General features: G+C 56.1%; 5 protein-coding genes across 5 annotated transcripts in view; 2 read left to right on the forward strand and 3 right to left on the reverse strand.

The window, feature by feature from the left end:
- The window catches only part of VDBG_08690 (midasin), a gene marked incomplete at both ends in the record, with an annotated part of 11,872 nt that extends 7,857 nt beyond the window's left edge, over positions 1-4,015 (reverse strand). Inside the window, one exon of the mRNA XM_003000848.1 lies at positions 38-4,015. Within this exon, the coding sequence (XP_003000894.1) occupies positions 38-4,015 (3,978 nt within the window). The remainder of the gene's footprint in view (positions 1-37) is intronic.
- A 340-nt stretch (positions 4,016-4,355) lies between these two features.
- VDBG_08691 (putative mitochondrial 54S ribosomal protein MNP1) lies at positions 4,356-5,156 on the forward strand (the record flags this gene model as incomplete). Its single annotated transcript, XM_003000849.1, has 2 exons — positions 4,356-4,579; positions 4,683-5,156. The coding sequence occupies 2 exons, from the start codon at positions 4,358-4,360 to the stop codon at positions 5,007-5,009; spliced, it is 549 nt and encodes a 182-aa protein (XP_003000895.1).
- Positions 5,157-5,426: 270 nt separating this feature from the next.
- On the reverse strand, positions 5,427-6,574 carry VDBG_08692 (conserved hypothetical protein; the record flags this gene model as incomplete). The annotated part of the gene is made up of 2 exons (XM_003000850.1): positions 5,427-5,915; positions 6,218-6,574. The coding sequence occupies 2 exons, from the start codon at positions 6,572-6,574 to the stop codon at positions 5,427-5,429; spliced, it is 846 nt and encodes a 281-aa protein (XP_003000896.1).
- A 789-nt stretch (positions 6,575-7,363) lies between these two features.
- Positions 7,364-8,919, reverse strand: VDBG_08693 (histone acetyltransferase type B catalytic subunit; the record flags this gene model as incomplete). Its single annotated transcript, XM_003000851.1, has 3 exons — positions 7,364-8,505; positions 8,569-8,843; positions 8,897-8,919. The coding sequence occupies 3 exons, from the start codon at positions 8,917-8,919 to the stop codon at positions 7,364-7,366; spliced, it is 1,440 nt and encodes a 479-aa protein (XP_003000897.1).
- A 1,326-nt stretch (positions 8,920-10,245) lies between these two features.
- On the forward strand, positions 10,246-11,651 carry VDBG_08694 (zinc transporter SLC39A9; the record flags this gene model as incomplete). Its single annotated transcript, XM_003000852.1, has 4 exons — positions 10,246-10,278; positions 10,358-10,374; positions 10,438-11,415; positions 11,477-11,651. 4 exons carry the CDS (start codon positions 10,246-10,248, stop codon positions 11,649-11,651), a joined length of 1,203 nt encoding a protein of 400 aa, XP_003000898.1.
- Between the last annotated feature and the right edge of the window lie 1,484 nt (positions 11,652-13,135).

Raw genomic sequence — 13,135 nt, forward strand, 5'->3', positions numbered from 1 at the left:
ACATGGTCGAGTAGAGCTGCTCCGGGTCAATCTTGACCTTGAAGACCTTCTCGATGATTTCCTTGACGGCGATGCGCTCTTCATCCACGCGGACACGCTCGGCCAGGAGCATGAAGCCGTTGATGGCAATCTGCTCGCGATCCTCGGCGCTTCTCTGAGTCCAACGGAACAGGTCTCGGAGGGTAGCGAAACTGTCCTTTTGCTCGAACATCCTGCTCGTCTGTCGCAGACGAGACAGCTCTTTGTAAACTGTCACTATACGCTTGCAGTCTGAAGGAGCAGTGTTCCGGCTCCTTTGTTGGAGGATGTACTCCAATTCATCCTCGGGGATATCATCGTAGTGCAACTCCAGGAATCTGTTGCGGAAAGCCCGGGACAGTGCTTTCCGGCCTCCGTAAAGACCAGGCGGGTTCTGCGTCGAGAAGAGCATGAAGTTCTCATGCGGTCGCACGATCTCTTGCGTCTCTGGGATAAGAAGCTCGCGGTTGTCGTCCAGTAGACGGTTGAGTGCCTCGAGGACATCAGTGGGCGCAAGGTTGAGTTCGTCGAGCACGATCCAGTGGCCTTGGCGCATCGCCTGGACGAGGAGTCCTTCCTGGAAGCGCAGCTTTCCGTTGGAGTCTGAAGCATAGGTTCCAAGGTACTCTTGGAGGTCCGTGTGCTCGTGATTGTTGATGCGGACAAACTTGTTGCCCGTAAAGTTGGCCAGATATTCGATCATACTAGTCTTTCCGGCGGACGTAGGACCTTGGATGAGGATGGGAAATTTTCGCGTTGATGTGGCGCGAACAAGGTTGAGCAGGTTGCGCTCAACATAAGGGGTGATGATGTAGTCGGATCGCTCTTGCGGTTCAAGAGCGCCCTGCGACAGCCAATAATGACGGTTCTTGGCTTTGTTGACGAATCGAACATACTTCTTTCCGTCATCCGGGTGCGTAGGGGGTTTCGAGAGGAGGGACTGAGAGTTGGAGATTTGGCCGAAGAGGCGGTGGTCGATGAGTGGCATGAGGAGCTTTTCAGAATCGCGGTTGAGGAGGGTGAGGAAGCCCATAGAGAAGCCTTCGTACAGGGCTCGACGAAGGCCGTAAAAGGGCGCAATGTGGTTGACATAGGACAGCACGCGGGTCAGGGTACGTAGGCTGAAGTGTGGCACCTCGTTGGCACCGTCCACCAAGCTTTTTTCTTCTGCCCGAAGCTTGGTATCGAGGTAGAGGCGGGCAATGTCATCGGCTGCCTTATCGTCGCGAGTCCCAGAGCCCTTGAGATACGTCTTCACGATGGTCAAGAGATCCTTGACGTCGCGATCCGGACTGTCGACGTAAATCTCGGTAAATCTGGATCGGATGCCAATGGGCAAATCGCGCTTGCCAATGTCCGTTGCCGGGTTCATGGCACCGAACATGCGGAAATTCGGGTGCGCCTTTATCCTCTGAATCTCACCCGTTTCTGATAGGAGGATGGATGGCGTCTCGGCTGGGCCGGTCAAAAGGTCCGCGATGCTCTCAAGAGTGTCAGGGGAGGCAAGGTTGATCTCGTCCAGGAGGACCCAGTCTCCGTTTCTTGCTGCCTTGACAATATTGCCCTCGACAAACGAGAAAGCGAAGGCTCCAGAGCCTCCGGACATTTGAATCTCAAACTGGTCAAGGCTGCGAGTGAAAGCATCCCAGCGCGGCTTCAGGTCAAGGAGCCTCTGTAGTTTGGACTCGGTCTTCCGCCTCTTGGTCGGCTGGTCCTCGCCGTTGCGAGCTTCTCTTTGCTCGTTCTCCCGCCTCGTCAGCTCTTCGACAATCTTGATGAACATCTTTGGCGCTTGCCTCCATTGTCTGGAAACTCTGGACCAGTCGCCTTTCGCGAAAGTCTTTCCGAGAAGTTCCAGGTAGGCCTGGTTCTTCGTGGCCGATATTCCCGTTGCGGCGAAGAGATCTTCAAACTCTTCCATCAGGGGCACCGCAAGACTCCGCACATTAACCGGCTTGAAGCCTCCCAACAAATCACCGACTTCGCTTTGCTGTGATAGGTTGACTGCGATGAGCTTGTGGCCGAGTGTGTCGGCAAGCTGCTGGATCACAGTCGTCTTGCCGATACCCGTCTCACCGACGAGCAGTACGGGTTCGCCAGACTTGACCGCAACAGCCGCCTGCTCCAGCAATTTCTTGGCGTGAGTCGTATTCGCGAATGGCCTCTTAGACTTGACAATCTTGCCAGAACGGTCCTTCTTCTTTCGGAGCTTGACTCGGCCGATACGGAACTGATCGGGGCCGTCCTCAAGTTGCGGGATGCTAGCTTCGAGGTAATGCTCTACCCGCTCCTTGGACATGTGCCACTCCTCGGCGATCTGGAAGGTGATATGCTGGCGTGCCTTGGCGTCAGGTATCCTGGATACGAAACAATCAACTGCTTCCATGAACATTTGGTCGCGTGTTGTGTCGCTGATGGGTTCGTCGCCCGTCGTGCAGTTGGCGTCCCCAAGAAGGCTCGCAAGCCGACGACACCATCGCAGCAGGTCTCGGGAACTTGGTTGACGGTCAAGCAAGCTTCGGTTGAATGAGCTGCGGCTTGCTCCCGACACCGAGTTCGTCAACCTCCTGAAAACAGCCATAATTTCGGGGGCGAATCGACGCAAAACAGGGTACGTGCCCACGATGATGTCGAGGAATTCGGCTTCAGACGGGATCTGGATCGATAGCTGTTGCCAGAAGCGAAGACCGAGGAGGTTCGGCAGCGTTTCGCGCCCATGCATGCCTTTTGTCGTCCGAACGGTGGCAAACAAACGAAACTCGCTCGAGGCCTCAATGGTCTCGCCTCGACTAGGAATGAGGAGCTGACCGCGTTCGATCAGCGGCAAGAGGGTACTGATGACTTCGTTGGGGGCCCGATCCAGGTCTTCGATGAGAACCCATCGACCCTCCCTGACAGCTGTCGTCAGGACACCAGGTCGCCACGAGAAGCTTCCTGGCTTCGAGTCTGCCGCGTAAAGCCCCACCAGCATCTTTGCATCGGTCTGTTCGTTAATATGCAGTGTCACCATTCCGGAGTGTTTCCCGAACTCCTTGGCGAACTCGTGAATGACGGAGGTTTTGCCGGATCCGGGAAGTCCATGGAGCAGAATCGGTTTCCTGTCCTTCAGGAGGCCGGCTAGGCTTTCCAGGTTGTTTGATGTCGTCGTCGTGGGAACTAGAGAGGATGTGTTATGCGAAGGTGCGGAAGGTCGAGGAAGGATTGTCTGCCCGTAGCAGGCGACAAGAGGGGTCAGTGATTGGGGAGGAATAGATGGGGCATCATCTTTCAGAGCCCTCTCGTTCCTCTCGCGACGTAAGGCATCCAGATTCTCCACACGTGCGTGCTCGTGCAGGGGCAAGAAGCCAAAGTCAACGTGTTGGCCATCAAAGTCTCCAGAGATGGCCGAGGCACCGACATGCTCCCGAATGAGAGCCTCTCGCTTGGCGTCTGCGGCGTGAACCTGCAGACAGAAGATCCGGATACACAGGTAACGTACGGCGAGATGCTCGTGAGCAAAGAGTGATTGCATTTGGGCGGGTGAGACCAGGATCGAGTAGGCGCCTGCATCAAAGCTGATCAGTCTCCATACTGCCAGTAGCAATCGCAAGAGCTCGTCTTGCTGGAGATTTTGCAGGCTCGCGAAATCGAGTTGCTGGAGCCCCAGCGGTTTGTTTGAGGTTGGTGATGAGCCTGAGCTCATGTAATGCCTGAGAAAAGTCGACAAGTAGGGCGCGAATCGCAGTACTCGCGCAAATGCAGCGAGGACGTCCGTCTGGGTCTTCGCATCGGTTGGGTTGAGGATCCATCGGGCACAGAGGTCAGGGAAAACATGCTCGAAATGGACGAAAAGTCGGCTTGTAAGTTGGGGTATGAGAGCCGCTTGAGACAGAACATGTAGTAGGTTCGTGGAGGTGTGATCTCGAATGACGGCGAGGACTTCCTGAGGCAGCTGCTCAAGGACAATCGCATCGTCCAGGAGAGCCGCCCTTTGCGGCGATATGTCAATCGTCGCCATGGTTGCGTCGATATCTAACGATATGTCGTCGCGATCAAGTCCTGGGGTCTTCTTTTTTCGCTGAGTATTTCCAACTTTTTAGCGGGTCCCTCCAGGATAGAACGGAACCCGGCACCACCCACCTTCCGGGCCAATCAGATGCGCCGAATTCGGGCGTCGAAGCTTCACGCGACTCTCCAAGCTCGAAAATCTTCGAGCACTCACCACTCGTGTTGCCTATCCCGATCGAACGACCGACCTCAAGTCGCCAATCCACACACCAGCCATCGGCCCTCGCGAAAGCCATTGCGGACCACCACTCCCTCCACCTCTCCCCTCACCCATATCAACACCACAATGGCCATGTCTTGCAGGTACGCGGCTCGCAGCTGCGCCCGTCAGCTGCGCACCGCCAGCTCCCTCCGCGCTTCCGCCTCCTCTTTCCAGACCCGAACCCCTGCGACAGCGAGACGGCACAACTCGACCGAGGCTGCGCCTGCGGCAAACCCCAAGATTGAGACCATTGTCGACCAGATCAGCAAGCTCACTCTCCTCGAGACCGCCGACCTCGTCTCCACCCTGAAGGTATGCACACACGAGACCGCCGGACCCCCCCCCTTGGCCTCGGACCTTTTTTGATTTGCGAACGCTTGCTTACCGTATCGTCTCTTTCCCTCCCCCCTTCCAGTCCCGACTCAACATCCCCGACCTGCCTGTCGGTGGCTTCGCCGCTGGCCCTGCCGCCGCCGCCCCTGCTGCCGCCGAGGAGGCTGACGAGCCCGCCCCCGCCGCCGCCGAGAAGAGCGTCTTCAACGTCAAGCTCATGGCCTTCGATGCCGGCTCCAAACCCAAGGTCATCAAGGAGATCAAGAACCTGCTGGGTCTCAGCTTGGTGGACAGCAAGAAGTTCGTAGAGAGCGCCCCGAAGCTGATGAAGGAGAATGTGCCCAAGGACGAGGCCGAGAAGATTATCGCCACGCTGAAGGAGCTCGGCGCCATGGTCGAGATGGAGTAAACGATTCTGCCTTCCTCGCACAGCAACGACGGACTTCCAGGGACGAGAGGGCATCCGGTGGCATTCGATGGGAATGGGACCTGGATTACCTAGATGGATGTGTATTGAGTGTATAAACACCCATGTAACAATAACAACATGTACCCCCCCAATTTTTGTTTCATATTGCTTCCAAGGCGATCACTGTCACTGAGACACGAACAACGTGTGTGGCCGAATCGGCTGAATTGTAATTCTGCATCAGATGCACAGAGGGCTTGATGCCAAACCGCGCGCATACGCAAAGGACAACCGTGGTATCTTGACCAGAGGGGGACACGCCGGCCCCCTTTTTTTTTCTCAACGCCCACCCACGCCTATGAGATGAGACCTCACGCCCAACGCCAAATTTTCACGTACAGATGAGAAAGCAACAGTCTAGTGAGAGGTACCGTTGCCATGGCCGCGGCCACTGGCGCCGTTCTGGTCCTTACGACCGTAGAGGTCGTCCAGGCCGCGGGGTGTGTAGTGGGGGCACTGCTGAGCAACAGCCGCCTCACGGGCAAGAAACTCCTCGCGGCCCATCGTATGATCGTCCTCACCGAGGTCACTAGTCTCCTCCCAGAGGCGATCAATCTCGGCGTCGCGGTCCCGGATGGCCCAGATGTCCTCGCGGAGCCTCTTGTGGCGCTCGCGGTCTTCTTCGATGCGCTGCTCGATCTGGCGCTTGTCGAGCCCGGGGGCAGACGGGCGACCGGGTTTGGGGATCGTCTGGCTCGGGGGCATGTCGCCGAGGTCCTGGTCACCCTGGACAGGTGACGAGAGGCCGGCATCGTGAGCGCTGGTTTCGCGGTCCTTGAGGACCTCCTCGATCTGGACCACGACTTGGTTCTCAATGTGCCCCTTGTTCTCAAGACACTGAAGGACCTGCAGCGGATTAGTCACCACCGGACTCGTCACCCAGACGCGGACGTGAGCCAACTCGGGGCACTCACCAGGCGGACAACCCTGACGTTCGCAGCGCCGGAAGCATTCTCAGGAGCGACGGCGTCAACGATGCGGATGATGTCGCGCTGCACCATGGTGATGTAGTTGAGATGGTTCTCTTTCTTGGCCATGTCCATGATGTGCTCGATGCAGAACATGATGTTGGCGCGCGTGTTCATGTTAGACTGTGTTTCAACGTCAGCGGAATGAATCTTTGCTATCGTCAAATGAGTTGAACACACTCGCTCAAGCTGCTCGAGGATGCAGGAGTGAAGATCCTCATCCATGTCCTTGTACTTCATGGCGTACGCCGCAGCTTTCTGATGAGACACAACTGTCGCATTCAGATGCTGCAGCTGGCTGGAGAAGCGCATGCGCACCTCAAACGGATCAGCCATGGTGACGTTATCGGCAGATTCGGGCTCGAGATCGGTGCTGGAGGAAGTGTTGATGCTGTGGCGAAACTGGATCGAGGCAGGAAGGTCGACGAGCGGAGGCGGAAAACCAAGCAGAGGACTGATGGAGTCGTCTCGGACGAGAGAACGAAGTCTGGGGCTCTCAATGATTCCCACAGGGCTGTTCTCTTCAGAAGACGCCATCTCGCTTTGCGATTGTCGATACAGCGGCTTCTTCAGGGGAGTAGTAGCGTATCATGTGGAGTACTAGGTGCGAATCACATATTCGCACGTGGGAAATAATTTTAGCCCACCTCTCGAGACCAGCGGGGCAGTCACGCATCACAGACAGGCCTTTCAGTTCACGCCTACCTGCTAAGTCTATCACTGTAGGGAGCATGATAGCATATAAGGTATTGTCAAGTCCTGATAAGCAATTCCGTCTAAGAAAAGTTCGTTTTTATTGAATCCACATCGTTTCGTACACTCATTATCGTTGGGGTACTCCGCCGCATGATGGGACACGCAACATCTTCAAGACTAGATGCCCAAGATCTCATTCGTGAGAAATGACAAAGGTGTAATTCTGTCCGGCACGACGCTCTTGTCTAGAGCTCCTTGATCAAAGGAGCGGTTCACGCTACGAATTTGAAGGCACAGAGGAGCTGATCATATGCATTTTGGCCAGTTTGAAGTCAACCGTTTGGGGCCCTCGCTGCAAATCTCAAGTCAGGTCGCACGAGCGAAGCTTCTCCAAGTGATCTTATAACCGATTTCGGGTATTGTGAAAATCGACATTTACTTTACCGCATTCTTCCAAAGGGCCATTATCAGACCAGATACAGGAAAAAAAAAGTGAACAAGCCATGTCCAGGCAATCACATCCGTCCTGACTCCCAGGTAAAGAAGCGAGCGTTCCTCACGCCCATTTACGACAATCCCGCCCCGGGGCTCAACCTCATATCAATTGCTCCAAACCATCCCGGGGATCATCTAGGCATCCTCCACACGAGCTTTTTTGCTCAACCCCTGGCCCTCTGCCTCGTCCACCGATTTCCTCTTCCCGTTGGAAGAGCTCGGGCCATAGTGCTTCTCCCACCTCTCATGCGCCGCCAGAAGTCGCGCGTACTCCAGCTCAACGCTGCCCAGGGCCTCGTTCAGCTTTTCGCGACGCTCGGGAAGATCGATCTGACCGAGGATATCTTTGTTTTGACGATACACACGCTGCTTGGCAAACATGCGCCAGAGGCGATACTGGTGTGCCTCGGCTCGCGTAGGCTTAGCTTTTTTATCGACACCGAAACTGGGCTGCACGGATGCAGGAAGTTGTGACATGGTATGCATTTCGATCAACCGGGCAAATTGCCGCGGGGCGATCTTGGTTTTGCGGCGCAACTTGTCGAGAAGGTCCGAATCGACAATGTCACGAGGCACCGCCTTGGACGAGTCGTCGGGCACGTTGATGTCAGTGTTGATGCGGACCTGGGCGAATTCGGGAACGGTTTTCAGATATGTGAGGTCCGAAAGGTCTCGCATGTCATCGAAAGCCTCATTGGGGTCCTCGACAGTGAGCTCCATGGCCAGGGGGTTGGCAAGGTAGTACTCGAATATGCTCTTGTAGAGTCTGGCGCCAATGCCCTTGCCCTGGAAGGGCGGCAGGATGACAAACTGCGACAGACGAGTTCGGCAGGGGAGATCAGTGATCTCGAAATCGCCCTTGGGAAGCTCCCAGTCGGCCGCAGGAGACGCCGGAGGTGAGGGCGCCTGGAAGTAGAAGAATCGGTATATGGTGGAGTATCCCACAAAGGTGTACGGTGATTGAGCCGCATCGTCGGCGACAGGTTGTTTCCTGTACAGCAGGAAGACGGTCCACCGGGCGGCATCGTCCGGCACCTTCCACGGGTCTGCCGCCTCGGGGTCCCGGGCGATATAGGAGCCGCCCTCGATGAAGAGTGGTACGAAAATCTCGACTCGAGTGATCAGCTGATGAATGGCAGGATCCGTGAGGCTGCCTTTGCGGATCTCGTATGTTCCATCCTGTGTCTCGAAGCTCGTGTGGAGCTCTCCAGATGGCTTCCATTCTTCCGTAGTCTTCTGCACACTGGCCTCGAAATCCTTGACACTGGAGAAGGCAACTGAAGCCATTGATTAGCAAGGGACCCTTCAACCAAGATGCTCGTTTGCTGGACCAAACTCACTTGCTGGCAGATGCTCCTGCAGAACAGCCTTGATGTCTGTTGGCTCAGTGTCGCCTATAGCCTTGAATTTCTCTTTCGACGTGATCTGGACGTGAGGGCGCATATCGTTGGCGGAGTACCGAAGGTTGATCTTGAGCCCCTTGTAGCCAAAGATCTGCTCCTCATTGCCAAAGATGGGATATGTGAATCTCGGATTGAACGTGGCGATCGCTTTGAGGCCCGCATCGGTCGGCCTGACGAGGCCGATGTTCAGGGCGTCGTTGGCATTCGCCGACCTGCGGCGTGAGGTGGTTAGCGCAAGCAGGAAGGTGCATTTGGGAAATGCGACGTACATTCACCCTCCTCGGCCATGACGAACTGAGAAAGGAAGCTTTTGTTGGTTGAAACTGTATGCTGAAGTGCTTGAATTGGCAGCGATAGAAGGTACGACGTAAGCGAGTTCGGGTGGGCTTTGCTGTAGCAGGAATGGGTGGACGACCTAGAAAACGAAGCTCGCGATCTTGAGGTTGCCAGCGCGACGCGGTCGCGACGTGATGGAGATGGTTTCTGCTGATGTAAGGCGGTTATTATGGATCGAAAAGCTGGAAGCCCTGGACAAACTGAATCTGAAGGCATCTGGTACTGCGCTAATTTTCTCGCCTAGCATGCTTGGGCTGACACATCTTGGACCACCCCCATCCTGTTGTACAAGCCCGTCAGCACTGTCCTTCAGCGATCTCTGCACCCCGCTGGGCGATGCTTAAAACAATGCCAAAAGGGGTCTTGAAGGCATGCTTGATAGCATCGTGGCTTCTTTGGAATCGGACGGCTTTCCAAGACCAGATTTTCCCTTTTGACAATAACATGTTCACCTCTCGGGAGCTGGCTTGCTAGCAGATGACAAGGATCAAGAGACCGAGCCCTCCCGATGAGGGTGTATGGGTGGGGGGCAGACCAAGGAGCCCGATTGAAGCTTAAGTACTAATGTCTCTGGCCTAAATTGTATCCTGTAAAGCCTATGGGGGTTCGAGCGGTTGCTTCGTTAATTGTTGATGAAGGATGGAGGATGGTGTACACGTGTCAATAATAGGAATGAAGTCTACAGGATGGAGAGCCCAAATACACACACTTGTCCTGGCCAACACCATGGGATGTCTAAATTCACGATTTAGATGCCAATCTGCTCAGGGAAATCTGGAGGGCAATATTGGCTGAAATGCCGGTTGAGATCAACGACCACACAGCATCACTGGTAGCCACCTTGGGTTTGATTGGGGTTCACCCAAGAAGATGCTCGAAAATCGGCCTTTGATTCTCCTCTGGTCGGTCAAGCTGCACCTCAGCACAAGAGGTCAACTACCTTGATAGACTTGATAGAAGCGAGGCCCCAGCAGCCTCGAAACGAGTGGGGGGTTGGTATGGGGGCGTTCGTGGCACTGACTGGCGTTGTCTTGGCTGCAGGGTCCAACGCGCGGTTGCGACCGCTCCAGCCCCATTTGGGCAAGTCCAACAGTTCCGAGTCCCTCAAGGTGTTCCATTCCACAATGCCGCATTGGATCCTACGAGGTACATCATTCTCGAGCTCCCGCCTCTTTTCCTGTTGGCTTGACTGTCCCCAGCCGTGCTCGATTGTCTCTGCTTCACCTTGACTCAAGTCAATCAACCAGGCACCTGCAGCTCATCCGCAGATCCGGCACCATGGGCGGGCTGTTCTTGTTACTCGTGCTCTGCGTAGGTACATCCCGAAGCAAACCCTCCAAATCAAGCCTGGGAGCAAGATTCTAGCGATGCTGACACGAAGTGACAACAGGCTGTCATGGCCGTCGCGTAAGCCCTCCGTCCCTTTCGAAGCTGCCGCCGTCTTCCGACTTGACTGACCACAGGACGCAGCTCGTTTCTGGCCGGCTCGCTACCTCTCGCCGTCTCTCTCACTCCATCACAACTCCGACTTATATCGAGCTTGGGCATTGGTATTCTAGTAGGCACATCCATGATTGTGATCATCCCAGAGGGTGTCGAGGCGGTCGTCGCATCAGGAGTCGGTGCCCACGCGCATGCGCACCGTACAAGAGGCCTCGCGCAAGGCCTCAACAGGCGTGGGGAGCTGGGCGTGCGATTGACGTCAGCAGATGCCGTCACGACCTTCGACAATGATAAGCAAGTCGAGCTGATGGACCATCTTCGAGCCCTGGCGGCGAACGAGGCCCAGCACTACCGAGTGCTTCCGCGGGATGGGCCGGCAGAACACACTCACGACCACGATCACGCCGAGACAGGCAAAGGCGAAGAACACGCTGGCGAAGAGGAAGGGCCGGAGGTGTCTGGCTTCCACATCGGGCTTTCCATGGTGCTCGGCTTCGTCCTGATGTTCCTCATTGACAGGATTCCTCGACATGCGACCGAAGGTCGCACGAGCGAGCCGCACATGCGACACGTCAGTCTCGACAATCTCGGCGCGAACTCAGGCGGCGACGCAGAAGCGGATGGCTTTCTCGGTGGTCTGACGCAGCCCTCGAAGGATCCGCGCAGCTTTGCGACGACAATCGGCTTGGTCATCCATGCATGCGCCGATGGCATCCCCATGGGCGCGGGCGCGACGACCTCGGACACGCAGCTAGGCCTCATCATCTTTATTGCCATCATGCTCCACAAGGCCCCGGCTGCCTTTGGCTTGTCTTCGGTCTTGCTGAAGCAGGGGCTCTCTAAGCGGGCAGCTCGGACGCATCTGATCGTCTTCAGCCTGGCTGCGCCGTTCGGTGCTCTGTCTACGTGGGCTATCATCACCGTGCTTGGCGGTGGGCAGCTCGAGGGCCCGTCGGGAAAGTGGTGGACGGGCATGCTCCTGTTGTTTTCTGCCGGCACCTTCCTGTGAGTACCAAATCAGCGGCAAGAAGCTGACCATGGTCCACGATGCTGACAAGCAGTCTAGGTACGTTGCAATGCATGCAATGCAGGACGGCGATGGCGGTCACCAACACGCCCCCGCTGGCTACGCAGAGGCTGGCGCCAGTGGCCAACCGAAGCCACAGATGCGCGACACGCTGGTGACTGTCGTTGGGATGCTGCTGCCCCTACTGACGCAGTTCGGTCACCACCACCACTGAGGACGGGAATGTGGATGGCCAAAAGGTTAGAGTTTTTGGTTGGATGACAAAGAAGGCCTGGAAGTCCAATGTTTCACGATCGCAACGATACCACTTTGCTCGATGCACAGTACCCCCAAGGTGGAGGAGGTACCGGTTTTCAATGCGCAAAAGTAAAGTCTTTCAGCCGTTTAATTGTACCCATCAAGTGCTGCCACGGAAGAGGAAAGCAGCACGCCAACATGAACGGAGAACGGACAGGCATGATGCGAGCCCGTGACAAGTATATGCATCCGATCCCTCTTGATAGGTATTCGATGGATGCTACCGAAACCAATCTCCGAAGACCGAACGAAGCGCCCGTAGTACACGGTCCAGGGTTTGGGTCGGGATCATTTCGGGTGACATGATCGCCAGATAGCACAAACATCAGACAACATCGCTCAAAGACATTGCGCAACATGCAGCACATGGCCTACTCTCGACTCCATGGCTGAGTGCCGCATCCGACTTCCCGGTCGAACCTCTACCGTACACCCTGTAACGTATGTTACATTGTCATTTTCCCAGGGTTGACTCCTCGGAACTCCCTCCCATGATCCCAGGCCCCCGATTCCTACCCATCGGTTTCCTACAGGGCGGACAACCTTTCTAGAAGTCAGCGCATGAATGATCGCCGTCTCACCATACGAAAGCATCCATCTTGAGATGACTGGCAGACCGAGGAAATTTATCAGACCGCCAGCCTTGGGGCGTGCCCGCGCCGGTGCACCGAAAGGGACGGGAGGAGGGGATGGGGAAGTCAGCAGCGGTCACTCGTCACTCGAGCGGTGCTCGATGCTTGTGACGGACGGACCCTGACCTCGTGCCGCAGCCACGTCTCTTGTGTCAACTAAGCGGAGACGGGTAGCATCTGAAGCGGCAAAGCCACCCGGGTCTCTGCACAGATGCGACCCGTTTTACATGCCCAGCAGGGCTGTGAAGTAGGTACCGTCTAGTCTCTCGCAAACGCACGAGGGACCACTTGTCAATGGATGGTGCCAGCACCTTGCGTGGCTGAATTGGCCGCGGGACAGTGGAGAGAGAGAGAGGGAGGCAGCGGACGCACATTTGCACCCAGATGGGCCCGGCATGCGAGGGACGGTCCGTTTTCCATTTTTCTTTTCTCCAGTCTCTGGCTGTGTTGGTCTGCAAAGCGACTCTTCAAGGAGCAACCCGGCGGTGGGGATCGTGGTCAAGCTGGGCCCTCCAAGGCCTCCTGGGTTTGAAACGAAGGGGTGCGAACGAGGGGTTTGAAGCACGGTCCCTTGGCTCACCTCAGGCTCAAGGGGGGATTCTGTAGGTACATGCTTACTGGCTGGCGAGGGAAGTAAACGAATGTCCCAACCCTACCAAACCTACTCACCTTTACCATCCATTCCTCGCCAGGTCAGTAAGTATCAGCCTTGGGTGCATGAAGGGCGGGGACGGAGGGGACGGGTAATGGGAGGGGTGGGCGGGTGATC

This window comes from Verticillium alfalfae, genomic scaffold (genome assembly GCF_000150825.1).
Source record: "Verticillium alfalfae VaMs.102 supercont1.13 genomic scaffold, whole genome shotgun sequence".
In the NCBI taxonomy this organism is placed as follows: Eukaryota; Fungi; Ascomycota; class Sordariomycetes; order Glomerellales; family Plectosphaerellaceae; genus Verticillium; species Verticillium alfalfae.